Source organism: Tenrec ecaudatus, chromosome 12, assembly GCF_050624435.1.
Source record: "Tenrec ecaudatus isolate mTenEca1 chromosome 12, mTenEca1.hap1, whole genome shotgun sequence".
Lineage (NCBI taxonomy): Eukaryota > Metazoa > Chordata > Mammalia > Afrosoricida > Tenrecidae > Tenrec > Tenrec ecaudatus.
In genome coordinates this window covers 110,636,438-110,648,369 of record NC_134541.1, presented here as the reverse complement: position 1 = coordinate 110,648,369, position 11,932 = coordinate 110,636,438, and the positions used below count along the sequence as shown (strand labels likewise).

Below are 11,932 nucleotides of genomic sequence, written 5' to 3'. Positions count from 1 at the left end.
GGGGTCCCTCATCCTAAGCATACTCCGGGAGCCCCCAGCCCCTCTCAAGAAGGCTCCCAGTGCGGGGGGTGGGGGGCACAGACGCTGGCGCCCAGGGGGTGAGACAGAGAGGGCCTAGGGCCTCAGCCGGTGGGGCGCGGAGGCCGGCTGGGGCCTGGCGGCGGGGACCTGGGGGGGGGCGGGGGCCGCGGGGCGGGGACGGGGCGGGCGCGGAGGCGGCGCCGCAGCCCGAGCCCCAGCCGAAGCCCGAGGCGACCGGAGTCGAGCCAGCCGCGTAGCCGCTGAGATCGCAGGTCCCCGCCGCCGCCGCCTCCGCGCCGTCCCCCGAGCCCCGCACGGTGGGCGGCGGGCGGTGAGCCGAGCCCCGCGCCCCGCGCCCCGCCGCCATGGCCGAGCCCCCGCCGCTGCGGCCGCGCTTGTGCCGCCTGGTGCGCGGCGAGCAGGGCTACGGCTTCCACCTGCACGGCGAGAAGGGCCGCCGCGGGCAGTTCGTGCGGCGCGTGGAGCCCGGCTCCCCCGCCGAGGCGGCCGCGCTGCGGGCCGGGGACCGACTGGTCGAAGTCAACGGCGTCAACGTGGAGGGCGAGACGCACCACCAGGTGGGTGCCCCCCGGCCGGCCCCTCGCGGGCGCACCCCATCGGACCGGCCAGGGCTCTGGGTACCGGGGGGCCCGGGGCCTGCGGGCTAGGGGGACGTGGGGACGCGCCACGGAGGCAGCGTCCGCCCGCCTCCTTCCCAGCGCCCCCCCCCCCAGGAAGCTGGCCCCGCACGGCGCGCGGGCGGGGGGTGGGCATCCTGGCAGGGAGGGGCCCGCACTGCGGCTCAGGCAGCTCCACAGGCTCTTAGTGCTCACGGGGCCAGCGCGGTGAGCCCCAGGGGGTCTGCAGGCCCCTTGGAGCTGCTGTCTTTCTGAGTGTGTGTGTGTGAGTGTGTGTGTGCGCGCGCGCTGGGCCGGGTGTTCATGTGAGTGTGCACATAGCAGCCTGCTGTGTTCCAGTGGGTACGTGAACATGTGTGTTTGCCTGCGTCATTGTGTGCCTGCGGGAATGCCGGGCTGTGTGTGTGCACAGCTGCGCAGGTATGCACACCTGGGTGTGTGCACCCATGTCAAGAGTGTGTGTGAGCCGCACTGGGTGTGAAGAGTGTGAGCTGGGCTAGGTTGTGCCTACCCTCCAGGTCCTGCTCCCTGCTGGGCCATGCCTGGCATCGGGCTGTGTCCACACTTGTGCCAGAGCGGGGTGGGGGGAGCAGTCAGCTGGTGTGCCTGGGTCCCAGTGGCAGGACATTCCTTAGCTTCCATGACACTCACCCCAGGGGTCACTTGCCACTTCACCCGCACCCCGGAAGCGTGGGGTGCTGTGTGCGCAGTGTGTCTCGGCCCTGTCAGGTGTCCACCCCCCTGCAGACATGACTGTGTTCATTCCTCACCCCTTCCTCTCAGGGCCCTCTGTGCCCCCAGACATCGGTGAACCCCAGGAGGCCAGAGATGAGCAAGGGGGTCCTTGATGGGCCAGGAGCTGAACTGCTTCTCCCTCAGGGGCCTTTTCTGTCCACCTGTCTGCTGCCCCGTCCCAGCTTGAGCGTCTAGTGAACAGGGTTGTTTGCAGAAGCAGGGTGGAGGCCAGTGGCTGGAGCGTTTGTCTTGGCTGGCTGGGGGCAGGGCAGCTGGGAGAAGTGGTGGCTGGTCTCTGTGTAGTGGACTGCCCTTGGCCCGAGGCCACCACCTTGCACTTGTCTGATGCTAGACCTTAAGAATTCCACCCACAGAATGAGAGGCCCTCTCAACCAGGAGGTGTAGGATGGAGGAGTGTTCCCATTTTACAGATGGGGAGGCCGAGGCTTGGAGGTGTTGAGCATCTCACCTGGGCTCTGGGGTGCCCCCTGGGTTCTGAGGGGCCCCTTGGCTCTGGATCATGGGAGAAGGGCTTGGATCCAACTCACCAGTTGACAATATTCTCCCTTCCCCCTACCTAGGACATGATGGGGTAGGATTGCTGCTCATTTTCAGAGTGGACACTGCCCCACCCCATGTGGTTTTACCCTGGCAGGCATGCCCCAGGCTGCCCACATCCCAAGTTCATGCATAGGCACACACAGGGCTTTACTGAGATGGCGAGATGCCACACCTGACCCACAGGGGTGTAAGCCTCTCCCTGCCTCCACCTGCTGGGGCTGAACCCCCACTGGCCAGGCGGTGCAGGGTGTCTAAGCACCCAGCTGGGAGTGGGGGTCTTGTCACCACTCTGCACCCTTCAAGAAAAGGTCCAAGTTTAGCTTCTGGAGGTTAGCACTCAGTCTCCATTGCTGGGAGAGACAGAAAGGGTCCAGACTGGGGCCTGAGATTACTGCTCCTCCTCCCCACACGGTGAGACAGACCCTGGGACAGATGGACACATGTACACACAGACCCTGGGACAGATGGATGCAAGGAAACACACACACACACACACCCTGGGACAGATGGACACATGTACACAGACACTGGGACACATAGATCCATGTGTGTATACACACACGGATAGATAGACACACAAACACAGGTTCCAGGACAGACGGAGGAACACAAGTGCGCGCACACGCCAACCTGTGCCGTCTCATTCCCAGACAGACTGACACAGCCGTGGGACAAGAAGGAAAAGTGCTGCTGGAACCGGGGGTGGGGGGCGGGGTCACAGGCCTCTCGGTCCAGCCAGCCACCCACACGGGCCGGCCCAGCCAGCCCTGGGTGTTGCCGCCGTCCGTCCGTGTGCTGGCTGCTGACCGGGTCCCGCCACCCGCCCGGGCCAGGTGGTGCAGAGGATCAAGGCCGTGGAGGGGCACACGCAGCTGCTGGTGGTGGACAAGGAGACGGACGCGGAGCTGCACCGGCGGCAGCTCACCTGCACTGAGGATATGGCCCAGCGAGGGCTGCCGCCCGCCCACGACCCCTGGGAGCCGAAGCCAGACTGGGAGGCTGCTGGCAGCCTGGGCTCCGAGGCTGGCGGGAAGGTAGGGCCGGCTCTGCCCACAGGGTCCATGATGGCCTTCGGTCAGGGCCTCCGGACACCTTGGGATGCCTCCTCCCCGGGTTTCTCCTCTGTCCCTGCTGACCTCCTCCTTGGCCACTCGGGCCCATCTGTCTGCCGGGGCTCTAGATGGGGTGGGGTCAGGCCTGCTGGGCCGCCTGTGGCTGGCTATCACCTCTCCCTTTGGCCGCTTACTCAGCGCCCTCAGCTCCCGGAGGGGTCATTGAAGGCCCCCAGCCCCTGCCTAATGGCCTGGCACCCAGGGACATTTGGGACTGAGTGTGGCCAGCTTTGTATAGGTGACGAGTGATTGTCTGTCTGTCTGTGGCTCTGCCCGTGTCTGTCAGTCTGTTTGCCTTCTGCAGAGTCTGTGTGGCCCCTCCCCTGCCCCCAGTAGGGTTGTGGGTGGGGGCAGCTGAGGAGACATTCTGAGTTGGGCATGCTGTGGGGACCAGGGTTAGGGCTCAGTGGCCCCTCCATCTCAAGTAGTCTAGCTGCCTGCCACGGCCTGGTAGGAAGCTGCTAGGGTGAGATTCTAGACCCTGACCAACAGCATCCCCATGGTCGTGCCTCTCTAGAGACCTGGAAGGGAATGGGGGTATTCAAGAGCTGAGGTGTGGTCCCGCCCAGGCAGGCACCCACTTGGGCCACCCAGTACTCCTGCTCCCATGGGATTGTCGCTTATGTCCCTTTTGGTGGATTCAGGATTGAATTGAATCCCTGGTGGAGTAATGGTCACGTGCTGCCCTGCTAAGTACAAGGTCAGCAGTTTGAAACCGCCAATGGGGGGAGAAGGATGGGGATTTCTACTCCCGTCAAGTGTGACAGTCTCGGAAACCTACAGGGACAGTTCTACCTTGTCCCACAGGGCCACTATGAGTCAGCATCGAGTGGATGACAGTGAGGTTGCTTTGGGTTTGTACAGAGTTACAGTGCCTGTCCTACAGGATCGCTGAGTCAGAATTGACTCAATGGCCGTGAGTTTGTTTTTTAGTCTTGGAGTGGGTTCCGGAGCCCTGTTGGTTGGCTCAGCGGGTTAAGCGGTGGGTTGCCAACCACGAGTTCAGTGGTTCGAATCCACTAGTTGGCTCTGCAGGAGAAAGATGAGGCTGTCTGCTCCTGTAAACATAGCCTCTGGCACCCCACGGGGCAGGTCTACCCTCTCCCTAGGGTCACTGTGAGTCGGAATCACCTCACTGGCAATGGGCTTAGTTTTTTGGGGGGTGTGTTCTTAGGGAATTCAGGACCTGAGTCCCCAGACACTGCTTGGGGAAGCACTGACATAGGGGTGGTGGAGGGGACAGATCTGAAGTCCCAGTGAATCTGAAGCCGGCTGGAGGCTCAGGGGACTTTGACACCTCATCATTCCTGCATCGTCGTCCCCCACCTCCAAGACCTGGCCTTAGAGGTTTGGTCCTGGGGCAGGAGGGCCAGCCAGGGCTTGTGGGGCCAGTGCAGGTTTGATTCTATGAAGAGTGTGAGTATGGGGGGGATGTTGGGGTCAGATTTGGGATTGCAGGGGTAGCCTGGAGCAGCAGAGCTGGGATCAGGAGAAGCACTCCAATTCCTGGGGTGTACCCTTCTCCTAGCTGAGGGTTAGAACCTCCCCCCACCCCACCCGCTGGCCAGGAAGAAACCCCAGCCCCAAGACGTTTGTCCCCTTGATTTAGACAAATGGCCGGATTCACCTTCCTGTGGAAAAATCCGCCCCAGGCCTTATCTGCAGGGTGGAGTAACTCTGACCCTGGCCTAGGATGGGGCCTCGCCCTCACCGTTTCAGGCTCTGGGGGCTGCAGGAAGCACAGGAGGGGCTTCCTGTGGGTATATTTTAAGAACAAAGGGAGGCCGATAGCAGGTGGAGGGGACCCCTTCCTCCTGCCATAGGGGTACCCAGGGGACAAGGCTTCCCCTTCTGGCCTTGGTGCAGAGCTCAGGGGTGGGGCCCGCCCCAGGTCTCTGTTCACTGCTGCATTCCCACTTGTGTGCCCTTCACCCCCCAGGCTTGTGCACCCGTCATTGGCAAGGTGTTCCTGGGGCACCATCAGGGCACCTGATGGAGGGACCTTCAGCCAGCGGAGGCTCTGAGCCTGTGTCCCCCTTGTCCTCAGCAGGCGGGACTGGGGGAGGTAGGGAGGTGGGGCCTGGGAGGGCCTTGTCAATGGTGACTCAGCTGGGCCGGGGGTGGCTGCAGCTGCATTGCAGCTGATGCTGACAGTGATGTCAGGGGCCTGCCCCCAAACAAAGATAAGGGTAGCTAGTGGTACCAGGGCCGGGGGTTTTGCCTGCACCCAGGTCCCCGCTATGTTACCCCCTGGCTGTCTCCACACCTGGGCTCTGCAGGCCCTGGGAGCTGAGAGTTGGTGGAAACATGTGTGGGACAGTCCCTGGGGCTCCCTCTCCCTGCCCTTGGACCTGGCAGAGCTGGCTGGTGAATGAGGCCCTCCCTCACCACTCCCACCTGGCTTGCACAGTCTGGGTCCCCTGTGCAGGATGTGGAGCTTCTGAGGGGCCACATAACACAGGGTCCCCTTTCCAGACTCCTTGTCTCACTGTCCCCCAGTCCTGGGTCCTGGGAGCAGGTAGCCTGGGCTTTCACAGTGGACTGCCTCCTGCCCAGATGGGGTCCCCTCCTTGTCCCCCTGCCCTGCTGTCCCCTGTCTTCTGTCCCCTTGTCCCCAGCCCTGGGTCGTGGGAGCAGGTGGGCTGAGCTTCCACAGTGTATTGTCTACTGCCCAGATGGGGTCCCTAGCCTGTCCCTTGTCCTCTCTGTCCTGCTGTCTCCCTGTCCCCAGCCCTGGGTCCTGGGAGCAGGCAGGCTGGGCTTCTAGCTGCTTCCTTCCTTCCTTTCTTGGGACGGAAACCCCACTGGGCGGGGGCGCCAAGCTGGAGCCTGACGGGGTGGGGGGCTCTGTCATCACCCTGCTCCCCAAGGTGACTCAGCCCCCAGGCCCCCACCCATCCCCAGGGAAGCTAGGCATAGTGAGGGGTAGATAAAGGCGGGTGGCCTCCTGGGTCGGCCAGAATGCTCAGACTATCCCAGGCAGCAGTCTGCTGCCACTCTGGTCTCCTGCCATGGCCCGCTTTGGGGCTGCCACGCTGCCAGCCCCAGCCCCAGGAAGCCCTCCTCGGAGCCCGCCTCAAGCCCTCATTCAGGTCAGAGAGGGCAGGTGGGCTAGGGAGGGAGGGGGTGAGGTTCCTGGGGACCCTGGTGCAAGCCGGCTGGACTCAGAGCAACAAAGGGGCCTTTCTCAGTCAGGCTGGTGCGTCAGCCTTGTGTGTATGTGGAGGGGGTGATGGTGGCAACCGGGCATCCCCATGCCAGCCTCTTTGTCCGGTCACAGGCCTGGCTGAGAGGCTGAGCTGGCCCTGCTCTGAGGCTGGCGGCTGCCGTGGGAGCCTAAAGGCTGGCTGGGAGCGGCAGGAAGTGAGCTGAGCCAGAAATGAAGGAATGTCGACAATGCAGGGCCCCCGCTGCCCTGCGGCCCCCTCCTGTCCCTCAATCCAGCGTCCAGCACTGGCTGGGACTGCCCTACCCACTGCAGCCCTCCACTTGAGGATCCAGGGCCAAGTACGCTGCCCCTGGACTTTTTCTCCAAGAGGGGGGACACTAGCTAGGATTTAAAAAGAAGCACCTGTTGGGCCTAGAGGCAGGGGGATGGCCAGGATGAAAGCCCAGTTGGACCAGGAGACTCTGGATTCCACTGGGAACTTGCTAACAGGCAGGTCGCCTGGGTGGCCACTCCCATTTCTTGTTGGGGGACCCAAGCCCCAGAAGCCAGGGCTGAGGTCATAGGAAGAGGTTGGTGGGGGGCGGGAGGCACACGTGTGGTGTGCTCTCCTGACATCCATGGCACGTGGTTGTGTGACGGGCTCCCGTGTCCACGTGTCAGGCATTGTCCCACCATGCTTCCCAGCCCCTTCCCTGTGCCCTTCCTCCCTCCCTAGCCACCCTTGTGTCCCATCTCTGCACACCTCAGAGTGTTCTTGGCAGAGCAGTTGTGCCAGTGTCTCCAGGGTCGGGCACCTTGGGGTTTTGCAGCCCTTTAAGTAGCCCATGTGTCCCGGCCGGCCTCTGCCCCTGGGTTTCAGTATCCTGGAGTGAGGAGCCACGGTGGCATAGTGTGTTCTGCATAGGGCTGCCAACTACAAGGTCAGCAGTTTGAAACTACCAGCTGCGCTGCGTTCAAAGACAAGGTTTCCACACACGTGAAGAGCTAGCGTCAGAAACTCACAGGGCCACTGTGAGTCGGCATTGACTTTATGGCAGTGAGTTTGGGGTTTGCGTGGGGTCTCTGTGAGGAGCACAGGATTGATAGGAAACTTGCACTAGGCTTGAGGGTCCAGGCAGGGGTCCTAGAGGTGGGGCCCAGGTCCGGCAGGGAATGCACTTTTCAGATGGATGGGAAGGAAGCTGGAGCCTCTGTCCTGCACTGGGAATCAGTAGCCCTGACGGCCCAGTGGTTAAGCACTGGGCTGCGGACCAAAAGGTGGGCTTTGAGAAGCCACTAGTTGCTCTGTGGGAGGAAGAAGGGGCAGCCAGTCCCATAGAGATAACTGACAGCCAGGGAAGCCCCCGGACCACTCTGTCCTGCCCTAGAGGGGCCCTCAGTTGGAGTCATCTCAACCTCAGTGGGCTTTGCTCCCAAGGAAAGGCATTCTTGTGACACAGCGGTTAAGCACTCAGCCGCAACTGAAGGGTCGGTGGTGGGTTTGGTTTTGGGTGACAGAGGGGAGGAGAGTCCTGGAGGTCCTGTGGTCACAGCAGGGGGCCAGGACCTCAGCCTCATGGCCCTTGAGTGGATGCTGACTCACAGCGGCTCCGCAGGACAGGGTAGAACTGCCCCTGTGAGTTTCTGACACTGTCATTCGCTATAGGACTGGAAAGCCCCGTCTTCTCCCCAAAGATCGACTGGTGGTTTTGAACTGCTGGCTTGAGAGTACCAGGGCTCCTAAATCACACTGCAGTCCCCTCAGAACAAAGGGGCTCCACAGGGAGGAGGCAGGAAGTTAACCCAGGCACAAAGGCCACACCAGAGCAACCAGGGACAGGGGACAAAGGGGTGTGTGTTGAGGGGAGGAAAGGAGGAGGCTGGGGCGCAGTGGTTAAAGTGCTTGGCTGCTAACCCAATGGGTGGGCCATTTGAACCCACCATCTGCTCTTCGGGGTACAGACATGGCCGTCTGTGTCTGGGAGAGCCGGGGGGCAGGGTCCGCTCTGTCCCAGAGGGTCACTGTGAGTCCCAGCTGACTCACGGAGGGTCCAGCTTCAGAAGAAGGCATGCTTATGACTCAGCTCAGCGCTTGGCTGTGAACTGTGAGTGGTCCTTGGTTCGAACCTACTAGCCACTCTGAGGAAACAAGATGAGTCAGCTTCCTTAAAGATTCACAGCTTCAGAAATCCAATAAAACCCAAACCCACGGAACCAATGCCAACCTCTTGTGACTCCACCGGGCAGCCCGAGACACCCCCTGGGACAGTTTCCCTCTGTCCTGCTGCAGGGTGGCTGTGAGTTGGCACCGACTTGTATCTGCCCATTTGGGTTTGGTAGGTGAGGTGCCATCCCCTGGTGGGAGGCTTGGCGGGGGGGGGGGGCTCTTGGCAGTCGTGGGGATTGGAAGGTGAGCAGGTGGGGGTGCGCTGAAGCCCCCCAACATCATACAAGCCATTCCTTTGTCTGATGGTGGAGGGGAGGTGGGTCTGAGAGAGCACGCCCTGGCCGCACGCTGTCACCTCCCCATACCTCGAGGCCCGGAGTGCTCCCAGGAAACCTGAGCTGCTTGCCTCCCGCCAGCCGGGCTGCCAGCCATGTTTAATTGAGCACAGCGGCCACTGCGGGCCTGGTGACTGGGGTCTGTCCCTATCTACAAGCCCCCTGGGCCGAGTTCTCCGGCAGGATGTCAGAGGTAAATGGAGGCAGGCCTGGGGGACGGGGGGTGTCCGCTGAGGCCCTGAGCCCTCTTGCTGCTCCAGTTCCTATCCTCCAATCCTCCCTTTAGTCCCTAGTCTAGGTGGGGGCAGGGTGGGGGCGGCTCCAATTGCCCTGGAATGTGCAAGCAAATACACAGTCAGCCCTGCGGAGAGACAACTAAACAAGGGCCCAGGAAGTAGCATGCGGCTGGCTGGGGGGCACCCGGGGACACCACACTGGCCTCAGCCCTGTCCTTGTGTGCCTGTGAGGGGCCGGCTCTGCTGTGGCTGTTCCTGGATATGGGGGCTGAGGTTGTTTTCAAGGCCTGCCTGCAGCCTGGTGGGTCCTAGCAGGGTGGCATCCTGGCAGTGAGAACTGGGTCCCAGTTTGGCTTGGGGCAGCGGCTGCTTGGTGGTGACCCTGGGCCCATGGTGCCCCACAGGACGTGAATGGGCCCCCAAGAGAGCTTCGTCCCCGGCTCTGTCACCTGCGGAAGGGCCCCCAGGGCTATGGGTTCAACCTACACAGTGACAAGTCCAGGCCAGGCCAGTACATCCGCTCTGTGGACCCAGGCTCGCCCGCTGCCCACTCCGGCCTTCAAGCCCAGGACCGGCTTATCGAGGTACCCCAGGTTTCTCAGACTCCACTTATGTCGTTACCTGCATGTGTCTATGGGTGTCCTGCCTGTGTCCCTCTTCGTACATGTGCATGTCTGTTTCTATGTGTGTCAGTGTCCATGTGTATTGTTGGTGCCAAGCCCCCCACCCAGTGGGTGTAGGTATCATGAGCCCCCACCCCCATCTATCAGTGTCCAGGTTCCCCACGGAGGTGCTGGTGGTTTCAAGGCCCACCTATATCAATGTCAAGTGCCCCCTGTGTAAGTGGGTGTCAGTATCCAGTCCCCCCACCTCCTTAAGTATCAGTGTCACGTTCACCACATGTCCTGGGGGTGTCAAGCCTTCCTCTGCTGTACGTCCATGTTGAGGCTGCTCCCCTTGGGTTAGGGGAGGGACCCCGGGGAAAGAGGCCAGAAGCTGAGTGTCTGCCACCAGCTGGCCGGGCCGCTCTGGGTGGAGCTGATGCTGGGCTGGTGACAGGTGAACGGGCAGAACGTGGAGGGGCTGCGTCATGCTGAGGTCGTGGCCAGCATCAAGGCCCGCGAGGATGAGGCCCGGCTGCTTGTTGTGGACCCCGAAACTGACGAGCACTTCAAGCGGCTGCGGGTCACACCCACTGAGGAGCACGTGCAAGGTAGGCCCGGAGGCGGGGCCTGAGGGCAGAGGCGGGGCTAGAGAGGGAGCGGTGGGTTGGGCAGGCCTGGCCTGGAGGGCAGGAGCTGGGGTGCCATGGGGGTGTGGGGCTGGAGTGGGAGGCCAGGGCGTGGTAGGGAGACCTGGGGAAGGGCACTGACATTCTGTCCTGCAGGTCCACTGCCATCCCCTATCTCCAATGGGACCAGCCCTGCCCAGGTGAGAGATGAGCTCAGCAGTTGCCAGGGCGCTTTTGGGGTCTGCACACTAGGAGAGCCCTGCGGGAGGAGGTCACGGTGGGGATGGGCCGGGGGAAATGCAGAATGTGCAATCATCGCAGCTGCCGCCCCCCCTCCCCGGCTCTGCCACTGTGGTTAGGATGGCAGCCTGGGAGGCGAGTGTGTGCGCGCGCGCGCGCGCGCGCGGGTATGTGCACACCTGCGGGTCCCTGAGGCCACCCCATGTCCCTGCTTTCCCAGTTCAACGGCAGCTCAGCATGCTCTTCTCGAAGTGACCTGCCAGGTGCAGACAGGGACGTGGAGGTGAGTGGCCCCGCCCCTACTATAGTCCTTCATGCCTCAGACAGGGGTCTGGGCAGGGGTGGGGGGCACGGCCTCCAGCAGGCAGAGAGCCAATCAGCGGAGGCAGCCGAGCCGGGCTCTGTGCACGGCTCACCTGGCCTCCCTTGCCCCAGGACGGCAGCGGCTGGAAGCGGGACCCCTTCCAGGAGAGTGGCCTGCACCTGAGCCCCACAGCGGCAGAGGCCAAGGAGAAGGCGCGGGCCACTCGCGTGAACAAGCGCGCCCCGCCCATGGACTGGAGCCGCAAGCGAGAGATCTTCAGCAACTTCTGATCTCGCCGCCGCCGGGCCGGGTGAGGGACCTGGAGAGGAGAAGGCGGCTCCCAGCCCTGCACTGTGCTCCCTGAGCCTTGGAGGACTGGAGGGGTCACCCTCACCCTGGAAGCCATGGCGGCTCTGCGCTGCCTTCACCAAAAAACCAGCCAGCGAGTCCCCGCCTCCGCCACCCACCCGCCCACCAGCCCGAAGGGTGCTGAGACCATGTTGTAGCAGGATGGGGAGAGGGAGGAAGGCAGAGAAGAGAGACAGAGAGGGAGAAAAGACAGACAGAGAGGGAGAGAAAAGACACAGGGAGAGAAAAGACACAGGGAGAGGCCAGAGGGGCCAGGTGGGACCTGGGGCTGAGTAGCCAGGGTCTTGCTGGTGGGCACCGGCTGCAGGCGCTGACGAGAAGGAATTTATTTTTGCTTTTCCTCCAAGTGTTCCAGCCGGCACATGTTTCCACTTAGCTGAGCCCCCTCCCCGCCCCGCCGGGACTCTCCGTGTAACTGCAATAAAACAAGCAGTTCTCTGCAAACCATTTCCTCCCCAGCCCCCAGGCTGCAGGAGAGGCCCAGGCACTTCCGGGGGGTGGAGGGTGCTGGGTGTTGGGGCGAGGGGCTCTGGGGAGGCAGTTGGGGCTGGAGGAGCTGGCCCCCAGCCCTGTTCTTGCACCAGAGACCTTTGAGGGGCCGGAGGATAGAGGCCCTGAGCCTCTGACGGGCAGGCTCTGGACAGGCCCCTCGCTGTGCCTCTGCCTTCCCCTGCCCCGCAGACCCAGTGACCAGCCCTTGACCGACTTCGCTGTCTGCCTTGTAAGCCATAGCAAATGCGCACACCTCGGGAATAAACAGGCCTTGTTTGACCCTGCCCCCTTGTTTTCTGTGACCTCGTTGGGGGCTGCAATCAGGGTAGGCGGCCTTCCTTGC

At 62.7% G+C, this 11,932-nt stretch overlaps 1 protein-coding gene across 2 annotated transcripts; it reads left to right on the top strand.

Annotated features, from left to right (window-relative positions):
* Window positions 1-250: 250 nt before the first annotated feature.
* NHERF2 (NHERF family PDZ scaffold protein 2) lies at window positions 251-11,868 on the top strand. Of its 2 annotated transcripts, XM_075564481.1 has the most exons (7): window positions 251-599; window positions 2,789-2,989; window positions 9,358-9,537; window positions 10,013-10,166; window positions 10,341-10,384; window positions 10,645-10,707; window positions 10,860-11,868. In XM_075564481.1, exons 1-7 carry the CDS (start codon window positions 387-389, stop codon window positions 11,016-11,018), a joined length of 1,014 nt encoding a protein of 337 aa, XP_075420596.1. In that variant the 5' UTR covers window positions 251-386; the 3' UTR covers window positions 11,019-11,868. The 2 variants fall into 2 exon arrangements, with proteins under 2 accessions (XP_075420596.1, XP_075420597.1); XM_075564482.1 differs by lacking the exons at window positions 251-599; window positions 2,789-2,989 and adding an exon at window positions 5,373-6,159.
* The last annotated feature ends 64 nt before the right edge of the window (window positions 11,869-11,932 follow it).

What these genes read in the sequence shown, in the direction of transcription:
- NHERF2 (XM_075564481.1), top strand. Translation starts at nt 387, where the DNA reads ATGGCCGAGCCCCCGCCGCTGCGGCCGCGCTTGTGCCGCCTGGTGCGC. An exon ending in AGGGCGAGACGCACCACCAG is followed by an intron (nt 600 to 2,788) that starts GTGGGTGCCCCC and finishes CGCCCGGGCCAG; the next exon opens with GTGGTGCAGAGGATCAAGGC. An exon ending in GTGCAGACAGGGACGTGGAG is followed by an intron (nt 10,708 to 10,859) that starts GTGAGTGGCCCC and finishes CCCTTGCCCCAG; the next exon opens with GACGGCAGCGGCTGGAAGCG.